The 11,728-nt window shown below is 31.9% G+C and overlaps 1 protein-coding gene and 1 long non-coding RNA gene across 2 annotated transcripts; one reads left to right on the forward strand and one right to left on the reverse strand.

Moving 5' to 3' along the window:
• Positions 1-5,418: 5,418 nt before the first annotated feature.
• Positions 5,419-6,772, reverse strand: LOC126685865 (uncharacterized). The gene is made up of 3 exons (XR_007643745.2): positions 6,457-6,772; positions 6,272-6,340; positions 5,419-5,862 (listed from the first exon to the last, which is right to left on the reverse strand). It is a non-coding gene; the product is annotated as an uncharacterized LOC126685865 (long non-coding RNA).
• Positions 6,773-8,269: 1,497 nt separating this feature from the next.
• LOC126688148 (piriformospora indica-insensitive protein 2-like) lies at positions 8,270-10,583 on the forward strand. Its single transcript, XM_050382749.2, has 2 exons — positions 8,270-8,676; positions 9,291-10,583. Exons 1-2 carry the CDS (start codon positions 8,446-8,448, stop codon positions 10,515-10,517), a joined length of 1,458 nt encoding a protein of 485 aa, XP_050238706.1. The 5' UTR covers positions 8,270-8,445; the 3' UTR covers positions 10,518-10,583.
• The last annotated feature ends 1,145 nt before the right edge of the window (positions 10,584-11,728 follow it).

The following is an 11,728-nucleotide window of genomic DNA, read 5'->3' on the forward strand; positions in this document are numbered from 1 at the left end:
ACCCCCATAGTGCCTAGTAGGGGGTTACGGTAAGGCGATCCTTTGTTGCCATACTTGTTTATTATTTGCACTGAGGGACTGAGTCTGTTGTTAAGCCAAATGGAACGTTTAGAGAGACTTCACGGGGCTGTTATTGTCATGGAGCTCCTTCTATTAGCCATCTTTTTTTTGTAGACGATTTTGGAGGAAAATGGGTGTTGTGAAGGAGGTTTTAGACAGGTATGAACTGATGTCAGGTAAGAGTGTTAATGCCCATAAATTAAATATTTTGTTTAGTTGTAATGTGGCAGAGGATGAGAGGTTGAGTATTTGTGGAGTGATGTTTGTTGCCCAAATGGATAGTCAAAGTAGTTATTTGGGTTTGCCTGCACTTGTAGGGAGAAATAAGAAACATATTTTTTGGTATGTTAAGGATAGAATGTGGAGTAAGATCAAAGGTTGGAACTCAAAGTTTTTATCCCGTGGCGTAAAGGAAATTCTTATCAAGTCCTTCGCACAAGCTATGCCTAATTATGTGATGAATGTGTTCCTTATTCTACATATTCTTTGTGAGGAGTTTGAGCGAATGATGAACAATTTTGGTGAGGTAGAGATCAAACAAAGAGGGAAGGTATAAATTGGTCAAGATGAGAGAAGTTATGCATCCCGAAAAAACATGGGGGGTTGAGTTTCAAGAAAGTTAGGGAATTTAATATAGTTATGCTTGTAAGACAAGTTTGGAGGCTTACTAGTGTGACTAATAATTTGATGATTTGTTTATTCAAAGAGAAATATTTTCCTAATTAGTCGTTTCTTGAGGCAATGTTAGGTTCGAATCCAAGTTATGTGTGGCAAAGTATTTTTGAGGCTCAAGAGAGCATGAAGGTGGGTGCTAGAATTCAGATTGGTAATGGCAAAAATACGAAGATTTGGAGTTCTCCTCGGTTGTTGGAGTCTGATTTTGGTCTTGAAAAGTCTGTCGAACCTCATTATCTATCCAGTGCTACGATGAATCAATTGTTGGTAGTTGATGGGACAGAGTGGGATGAAGGTTTGGTTAGGGATGTCGTTGAAGGTAACAATGCGAAGCATATTTAAAAGGTTCTAGTGAGTAATCGAGACGTGGATGATAGGTGGTGGTGGAAGCTTGATCCGAAAGGCATATCTACTATAAAGTTTTTATAGATTAAAAATGGGTCAGTTGGAGCTATATTGAAACGAGCTTTGGGGGAGGATTTGGAGTGTTAAAGCTCCTTTCCATATTCAGAGTTTCCTTTGGCGCCTGTGTTACCTTCCTACAGTAGATGCTTTGTCTGAACGTTGAGTTTTTTTTATTAATGAGACTTGCATGGTTTTCCAGTCGGGAAAGGAGACTGCTTTCAATTTATTTTGTGTTTGTTCGAAGGCTGGGGATTGCTGGAAATTATCGAGTCTGGAGCTTCATGGAAGCCGGTTTGCAGATATTCAACTTTAGTGTGGTGACTGGCTTTTACGTCTAGATGAGGATAAGAAGTTCATCGCTACATTTGTGTGTTGGAATATCTGGCTTGGGCGAAATGGGGTGGCCTGGAATGATAAGCCAACGGAAGCAGCTGTTATTGTTGCTTCTGATTATCGTTAATTCTCATCATGGAAAGTGGCAAACTCGGATTCTATAAACCTCTAAAATGTAGTGGTTAGCGGAGTGATGGGTTGATTCGCTAGAAAGCTCCTTCTCTAGGATGGCTGAAAGTTAACACGAATGTCGCTGTCTTTTTTGGCAGATCGATGATCGGGATATGGATTGTGGTTTGTGATTGTTTGGATAATCTTGTCCAAGCTCGCCACAGTAGTTTATCTGCTAACTACTCCCCTCGATTGGCTGAAATTATAGGGATAAGGGAGGTCCTCAGCAGGTTAAAGGACATAGATAAAATTATTATGGAGTGTGATGCTATAGAGGTGATTTTAAAAATTAGGAATCCGAGCTTTTGGAGTCGGATGTTGGTTTAGGGCTGTGTCCAATTGACAAAGCGGTTTGATATTATTAGTTTTTTTTTCGTGAGATGATCTGCGAATCAGGCGACGTATGTATTAGAGAAATACACCAGTTTCATTACAGGTCATAAGAAGTGCACTACTAGAAAAAAGCACTTTAATGACAAAATTTAGCGACAAGCAATGATTCTGTCACTAATTTTTTCTTTAGCGACGGAATAGTGACGGATTCCATCACTAAATTGAGCGGGAATCAGGCGCCAATAAGCGCTTTTTTGGGAGGAATTTAGTGAAGAATTTAAGAATATGTCGCTATCGGCGAGTCCTAATTTAGCAACGGACCATGCGATTCCACGGTAATTTATAGACGGATTTCGAAATTCGACGCTAAATTTGCAAGGGAAAAAAATAAATTAAAATAAATTAATAATAAAAAACAATTTTATATAAAAAATATTTGAAAAAACAATAATTTAAATAGTTACATTATTTAATAAATAATAATTATTTAAAAATTCGGGAGTAAATATTTGTTCTTTTTAGTTATATTTAAATATAATATACATAGATATATATCAAAAACTTGAGTGGGTAAAAATGGAATTAAGTGTGGGGAATTTTAATGTTGAAGAGTTTTAAGTGAGAGTAATGGGAGGATGGCGATTTACCGGGTAATTTGCGAAAATCTCAAGTGGATTACTTATCGGGTGATCGATGGATTGAATAATAGTTAAAATAAATATTTTTTACGATTTAATTAAAAATATTTTAAAAAATATAAAAAAATTAAAAAAAATCCGTCGTTAGTGATCATAAATTTTAAAAAATCAATATCTCTTCAGTCGCTAATCAATTTATCGCCGTCGCTAATTTAGCGATGATTTTTTTCGTCGCTGACTGTTTAACGACGAGATTTTTAGCAACAATTTTTTTCCGTCGCTAACGTGATTAGCGACAATATTGAGGCATTTAGTGATGGAAAATGCTATCGCTAAATGCTTGTTTTCTAGTAGTGGTGGTGATTGAATTTCCCATAAATGTAATAGCTTCTGATTAGATTTAATAGAATCTTTTCTATTTAAAAAAATGATTATAACTAAATCGAAAAGTTCTGATATTTTTTTGAAAAACAAAGAGTGATTGGTTAAAATATATTTATCGAAAATTTGCTAAATTAATATCTTGAATATTTTGGTTAGAATTAACAATTTCCGAAAAAAGCTGGTACGTTTTAGGAGATTAAGCCTAAAAGAAAAGGATAATTAGCAGTAAATGAGATGGATGAATCAGTTTGCATTGCATGTGAGTATAATCTAAGCTATATATATTGTCAGTTGTAGGCTAGCTGCATTACTACATCTCCATTAATAATTGTAAATGGTTCATATGAATTTAAGAAATCTAATTTCAAGAACTGAAAACAACAAAAAACCAGTTCAAGAAAAAGAAGCACAGTCCACAGACAATACAAAATCTGGTCACAATTTGGGGAAACAAACAAAAACAAATCAAAAATAAAAACTTTCATTAGATATTGTAATACTAACTGAGAGAAACCATCCAAAAAATATTTATGGACAGGTTACAGTTTTTTCATACAAAGTCTGCAGTTAAAGATAGTAGTAGAAAACACAGTAAATGTAGAACTAGCTTAATTTCAACTCTTTGCATTGCATGGACCATGCATGTATATGTGTGCTCTATTACTATATGGTCCCTTTCCATGCATAATCTTATGAAGTGTCACTTAATTTTCTTCAATCCTAGCTTTTCCAATCCAACCATTATTTCAATTCCCCAAAAAAAACCTTAACTATATCTACTATCCCTTATTGTCGATTCTCAATTTAGTATTTTGAAATTGCTTTATTATGGATTTCTTTTTAATTTTCAATAGCTTTTGCATAGAGCATTCAAACATATTTATTTGATTCAATTTTGAATTAATTAGTCGAAATCTAAATGAATTCGTAGTTTTAAGAAAAAATTACTCAATGTACAGAAATTAGGTCAAAATTATTATCTTTACCCTAGTTTTTAGAACTTTTGTCGTTTTGTTCTAATGAGTTAGTTCTATTTGACTAAAACCACCTAACTACTAATATTAAAGAGATTTCAGTTATAATTAGTTAGTTTTTAAGATTCAGGAAAAAATAATAATTTTGACATTATTTCAGAAACATAATTGTAAATTTCTCTATTTTTTTTAAATATTGATCTATAGATATGTAAAATTTATTCTAAAATTGAAATGTAATTGCCTTTGGCAAGAATTGTGTATTTTCTTATATAATTAGAAAAAATCTTAAAATTCAGAATTTGAATATTTAAACAGGAAATTTTTTTAGCTAGCTAAAGTGTATACTTTATTGACAAAATAATTTTATATATTTACAACTTTAACTGTTTTGACAAATAATCTTTTTAAAAAAATTAGACAGTCTGATCTGCTATATTTATAAATCGGGACAATTATATCAGAATGTGACGTGGATTGCTTATGTAGATTTACTTAATTGGTCGAGATAGTAAAAGATAATTCCATAACTTTGAATTAATAGAAATTTGGATATAATCTCAAGTTGTCAAATGACTCAAATTGAGAGTCTAAACTTTTATTCCTAGGGATAAAGAACATTAGGTTGTGCTATTATTTGAACCCTAGTATAAAAAGAGGTTCAATAACACGACCCTAGTATCATCAATGGTATACAAAAATTATACAATCGGTCCTTGAACTAATTACTATGCACATTAATTAAAATCCTACCCTTCTAGACCAACTTTTTATCCTCTCTCCTACAAACACAGTTCAATCTTATTATTGTTACTGCCATTATTGTCATAATGTACCCTCTTTTACACCTCGAGAAGTGTTCACAGTAGCCCTTTAATTTGTTCTTGTTAAGGCCTGCATGTGTTGTTCTAATTAGCTCTCTAGCCACTACCACATAAGTCACTTTCAGCAACAGTGGATAACTGTTGCTTAATGTATGAAAACCGTTGCAAAAAGTCTATTGCAACGGTTTTAAATCAGCTACATTTGCGGCCGCTGCAATAGGTTTTAATAGCTATTGCAACTAATTTTTTAATCTATAGCAATAGAAATAAAACCGTTGCAATTTATAGCAAAGGTAGCTGTTTTAAACATCTTATGTAACAGTTGAATAATACAGTTTAGGCAACAGTCTTTTTTATAAGGCAACGGGTAATATAGTATTTATGCAACACTTATATATATTAATTGCAATGGTTTGACTCACAGTTTAAGCAACAATTTTTGATATCTATTGTAACAGTTTAAAATATTTTTTGTTACGCAACAGTTTTGTAATGCATTTTTAGGCAACACTTTGTATTATCCTTTATGCAATACCATAAATAATTAACTATAGATAGATATTCACAATAATGAGAAACATAAAATATTCATTTATTACATAAAAATAGTGCAAACTCATACAAAATATTTTGTTCAAATAGTAAGGTGGATTCCAAAGGATATCTGTACCAATACATCACAAAATTATGCAAAATATAATCCATCTATTACATCATGATACAAATGTTCAAAATATAATCAGTCTATTACATCATGACGTAAATACATCACCAAAACCTACAAAATCCCATTAACAATTTGAGCGTCTTCATAAAAACCTACAAAATCACAAACAAATATATTCATAATATGCAAACAAATCATAATAACATAAATGTGCAAAGAACAAGAACTTGCCTAGAGGGTCTGTCATTCAAAACTGAACACTTTTAGAATCTGATTTTTTACTTGGTTCCTTCTCCATCGGATTCACTTGAGCTAACACTTTGAAACAACCTTTTATTCCCAGCCAGCTCCTTATTACAACTCACAGTTCTGCAGACTGCATTGCTAAATCCCAATGGCTGTAAAAAATCAACAAATGGCAAATAGAGATACAAATGAGTGATACAGAATACTAATTTCCATTGCATACGAGAATAAAAACATTAAAAAAAACTTAAAAGAACAGTAAATACCAAGAAACATCTCGTACTGTGTAATTCTTCTAAGGCCTTTCTAATTGCAAGAAGTATAAGTTTGATAACTTCCCCTAAAGATAAGTACAAATGACTTGACATATTTGGCAGTAAAAACTAAGGAAATCAATAGTCAACACTTAGATATAACCGTAATTTAAACTCTAGAAGACTAGCCAGAAAATTGCATGTAGTTTCCTATCTCAAACAAACTATATGGTCTTTACGCATAATTGTTTATAGGGTTGATAGACTGTAAAAATGCATAGAGTGGCTAGTTAGCTGATAACATTACCTTCTGATCAAACTGAGAATCTTGAAGCCCAACAATAATCATATCCAAAGCTTATCATGCGCAAGATTACTGTCAAAAAAATATTGAAAATCCAAAGTAAAAATGAGAAGTAGTTTGTTGGCAAAAGCATCGGCAGAAACAGAAATCTAGTATAATATAGCAAATATTAGAAATGCGAGCGGCACCTTAATCGATGTGAAGAAGACAGATCGAAAACGTGAACACCGAGTAAGAGTATAAGAATTTTACTAGATGAAAATTAGCAGAAGCAATGGATATTATGCATACAATGCTGCAACATAAAAAAAAAAGGAGATTATGCATACAATCAGCGATAGCAGCTACTGTATGTCCTCTATTACTTAAACAAACATAAATAATCCACTGAACTCGATGCATATTTATATATTAATATAGATGGCCGAGTCGAGCTCAATTTTAAATTAATCTACTGAGCTCGAGCTTGAACTCTTAAACAGGAAAATAAGTTAAAATCCTAAAGGCTACAACTAATTTTGAAAGTAGGTCATGAGCATGTATTTTAAGATTCAGACCAAAGGCATAAAAGTCATAACAGAATAATTAAAAAAAAATGAATGGCTCGAAGTAAGCATATGCATGCACAATTTTGCCTCCAACAAAACTTTCAATTCAATAATCTCAATCTTACACAAGTAGTAATGAAGGAGAGCAGTATAATGAATTAGAAAAAATAGCATTCCTAACCTGTCTAGTTAAAATTCAATTATTTTGTTTAGTTCTAGATTAATTAATATCTATTTCTACAAGATCTTCTAACTTAATCTAAATTGTATGGCTGACACATTCAACAACTATACAGTATGAAAACCATCTCAAAAGACATGTGTATAAGAAAAGCACATGAATCCATTAAAATTTAAAAGATGACTAAAAATCTCCAAGAATAATGAATACTCTCTTAAAACCAAGAACTCTAAAGAAAACACTTAACTGACATAATATAAATCCATTAAAATTTAAACAATCTATCTTCAGTTGATTTGAACTTACCTAATAAAACAATCAAAACATAAATCCTAACAAAACAATCAAAAATAAATCCTAACATATATACAAAACAATCAAAAATAAACCCTAACTACAATCGGAGCTGATTTTACCTAGAAATTAAAGCAAAAACCCTAACATATATACAAAATATAATTGAAATTATACTTACTTAGCATGTGAAGACATTGAAGAGATATTCAAATTATCTGTAATGAAAATAAAATTGAGAGCAATCAAAAATGAAGGTGGTGAAGAGAGCAAACGAAAATGGTGAAGAGAAACTACCTTAAATCGATGGAGAAGAGAAACTGAATGTAGAAGTCAAAAAATGAATGCAGAGAATGAAGTGCTCGACTCGATGTTTAATTTACTTGATATCTGAACTAAAACGGCTTGACGCTTTATATTTATATGGGTCCAGTTAAGTGTGAAGTTAAACTTGTGGGATTTTGACGGTAATTTTCATCCATGGTCTTGAACTTCTATTTTTCTTTTTATACAATTTATAACACCAAGTTATAAAAATTATACAGACCAAATCTTATGACATTATGGCGACTTTGATTGCAACTTAATATTTGATTTTTTAAAAATGAAAACATAAATTAGAATATAAAAAATGATCCAAATGAATGACTTTGATTACAATTTAATGTTTGATTTACTGTTTATTAAGACTTATAATATAATTAAAATATAATTTGGTATGAGATAATAAAATGCAACAGTTTAATAGTGTTGCTAGATTCAGTCAAACTGTTGCATTTTCTTAAGGTAGTGCAACCGTTTTCTATATATGTTGCCTTATGTTGTAAATTTATGAATTTTATTAATTTGTATGCAACGGTTTTTAACTGTAACCTTTCTGTTGCCTTATATGCACTATTGCAACAGTATTGATAGTGTTGCTATGCTAGTGTTGCTGAAAGTGACTTATGTGGTAGTGAGCTTTCCTGCTTTTGCTTTAATTTGCTGAATCCCAATTAATACTTAAACATGTTTTATTGTTTGCTTTTCATGTTCTCTCCCAATCCATGCACCTTTCCTTTTCTCTATACTACTCTTTGCTTCCTTAAAACAAACTAAACTATTTGGTTTTACTTATAATTTTAGTTATTTTTTGTGTTCTTGAATTGGGGACAATGAAGGGTGCAATAACAAGAAAATGTAACGTTCTTGTTCTGATTTATGTGGTTTTGTTGTCTGTTGGGTGGTTTGTGATGTGTAGAGGGGAAATTATAGATTCATCATTGATTTCACCAATGGAAAAGGAAGAACAAGAAATGTTGTATTCTGCAATTCAAGGGTTTGTTGGAGATTCATGGAATGGTTCAGATCTTTATCCAGACCCTTGTGGATGGACTCCAATTCAGGTTTCAACTCTCTTTAAATCATTTTTAAATGATTATAATATTAATCTTGATTGCTAAATTCATGAATATTTCCCAAGTTCTCTAGATTTTCTTTTTTCTTTTTATACTTCTTTGCCTCTTTACAGCTGATTTGTTTCCATAATGTGACACTAAGAACAAGAAAATAAACTTTGGTTGCAATGGTTATCTAATTATACTACTTTTAGCGAAAGATATTCAATTTATTATATTTTGGTAGCTCGACAAATTAGTAAGGAGATTATATATGTTACTTGGCACACGGATTGTCATATAAGTAAAATTTAGTATGAAATGATCGGATAACCTCGTGTTATTTAAAAAAAATGTTGAGCAACTAAAATGTAAGAAACTAAATTTCGATAAATGTTTTTATGAAAATAGTATAATTGTGTACTATAGAGTATAGACTTGGTTTATGCTCCAAGAATCAAAAGAAAGTGTTTAAAAACACAATTGGATCGTTATGAATAATACAAAACTTCAATTACTTTTTTTATGTTTCTTTTAGTGTAATTAATTAAATGTTAATATTTGTTTATATTTATTCACATGTGAATATTTAATAAATTCTGATATGAACCAAAAATACGCAGGGGGTTTCTTGTGATTTATTCAATGGCTTATGGTATGTGAGCACAATCAACATTGGACCAGTATTAGACAACTCTCTAAATTGTGCACATAATGCAAAATTCACTCATCATTTATTCAATCTCAAGCACCTCAAATCTCTATCATTTTTCAATTGCTTCTTTTCCCATAATAACCCTACAATAATCCCCACTTCAAATTGGGAAAAACTTTCCAACTCCTTGGAATCTTTAGAATTTAGGTCAAATCCTGGCCTTATTGGGACTATTCCATTGTCTATAGGATACCTTAAAAATCTTCAATCACTTGTGCTGCAAGAAAATGGACTAACCGGCACGTTACCGATGGAGTTGGGCAATTTAGTCAATTTGAAGCGGCTTGTGCTTACTAGAAACAATTTCACTGGCCGGATTCCGACGAGTATCGGAGGATTGTCTGAGCTATTAATATTCGATTCAAGTATGAATTTTCTATCCGGGTCTTTACCGTTGACTATTGGAGGGTTGACTTCATTATTGAAGCTTGATTTGAGTAACAATAAGTTAGAAGGTAAAATACCCAAGGAGATTGGAAAATTAAAAAATGTTACATTATTTGACTTGAGAGGTAATAATTTTTCAGGTGGATTAATTCAGTCATTTCAAGAAATGGGATCTCTGAAAGAATTGGTGATGTCAAATAACCCTAATTTAGGAAGTGATTTAACGGGAATTGAATGGAAAAATTTGCAAAATTTGGAAATTTTGGACCTTTCTAATACGGGGCTAATAGGCATAGTTCCTGATTCTGTGGCAGAAATGAAAAAATTAAGATTTTTGGGACTTAATGACAATAAACTTTCAGGTAGTGTCCCTTCAAGAATTGAAAATATGCCTAATATTTATGCTTTATACCTAAATGGAAATAATTTTACAGGAATTCTTGAATTTTCAGAAATTTTTTATTCAAGATTGGGAAGAAGATTTGGAGCTTGGAACAATCCAAATCTTTGTTACAAGTCATCATCAAGTTATTTTCCATTTGGGGTAAGAACTTGTTTTCAAGAAACAAAAATTTCCCATGAAGAGTTAAATGCTAAAATTGGTGAAGGTAATTTTGATCAGAATTATTCATTACTTGTTGTTGAAGCTTCTTTAGGACATTCAAGTTTTGTATTTTGTGGGTTTTTGTGGGGTTTTATAGTGCAAGGATTCATCAGTTTTCTTCTTTGTAATACTATGTTTTTGTGATTTAATTCTTGTACTTTGAGAAAATGAGCAAAACAAATTCCCATTCAAGTACAATTTTATTTTAAAGATGTTATTTTAATTATTTAAATATATTCGATTTCAATCCATTGAAACATGTAGGGGTGTGCACGGTTCGGTTCGGTTCGGTTTGGAGTGCGATTTGTCAAAACCGAACCAAACCACCCCTAATAAATGAAAACCAAACCACCTACTTCGGTGAACGGTTTTTTCGGTTCGGTACACCGAAATTTCGGTTTTAACCGACCGAACCGAGTCGTTTAACCGAAATTTTCAAAGCATAAAATTTCACACAAAAATTCAAAGCAGAATTAAAAATCCAAATCTGAAATAAAAAACACAAAATCAATAATAATTCAAATTAAATTCTCTATTACAAATTCAAAAGGCATAAACTAAAATATGTCCAATACTCAAGAAGAAATAAGAATTTCGACAAAAAAACTCAAAAAATCTGAGCATAAATTAGCAACTAATCACTTCCGGCGGCACATGAACGGTTTCCACTCTGCTCCGATCTTCACTCATCGTCATCGTCAGCGTCTCATTATTGCTTGGACTTCACTCTCTTCCAATATCTCAAATATACAGAAGCCACGGGAGAGTTGAGTGAGGTGGAGATAAGGAAAGATGGAGGAGGAAAGAAAATTAGAGTAAAGGGAGGAGAAAATGTAAGTTTGGGTGAGGTTGAGGTGTGCGGCGGTGATGTTAAGTTGAATGTTAGGGTTTTGGCACATAAAAGAGTATATATAGTGGCTTATAAAAATGACAAAATAACCCTTTATTTTATTTCGGTTTTTTCGGTTCGGTTCGGTGACCGAACCATAAAACCAAACCACAACCGAAAACCGTGATTTTTATAAATATTAAACCAAATCACTCCATATTAACCACTTTTCTATTCGGTTTGGTGTTTTCGGTTCGGTTCGACTCGGTTTTTTGGTTCGACTCGGCTTTTGCTCACCCCTAGAAACATGTGTCTATTTTTAGAGTAAATTACTCTAAAGCGCCTCACATTTATCATAATTCACAGTTTATACCTCTTGTTTCAAAATCAAAGGATTTGATTTTATTTTCAATTCCGTCAACAATTAGGGACTTCTGTTAATTTCATTAATAATTAGTATTCAATTTCAACGATTTGTTATCTCACTTTCAATTATATTAATGATTTGGTACATCACTTTCAATTA

The sequence above is a fragment of the Mercurialis annua genome, linkage group LG6, assembly GCF_937616625.2.
Source record: "Mercurialis annua linkage group LG6, ddMerAnnu1.2, whole genome shotgun sequence".
NCBI lineage: Eukaryota > Viridiplantae > Streptophyta > Magnoliopsida > Malpighiales > Euphorbiaceae > Mercurialis > Mercurialis annua.

What these genes read in the sequence shown, in the direction of transcription:
- LOC126688148 (XM_050382749.2), top strand. Translation starts at nt 8,446, where the DNA reads ATGAAGGGTGCAATAACAAGAAAATGTAACGTTCTTGTTCTGATTTAT. An exon ending in GTGGATGGACTCCAATTCAG is followed by an intron (nt 8,677 to 9,290) that starts GTTTCAACTCTC and finishes AAAAATACGCAG; the next exon opens with GGGGTTTCTTGTGATTTATT.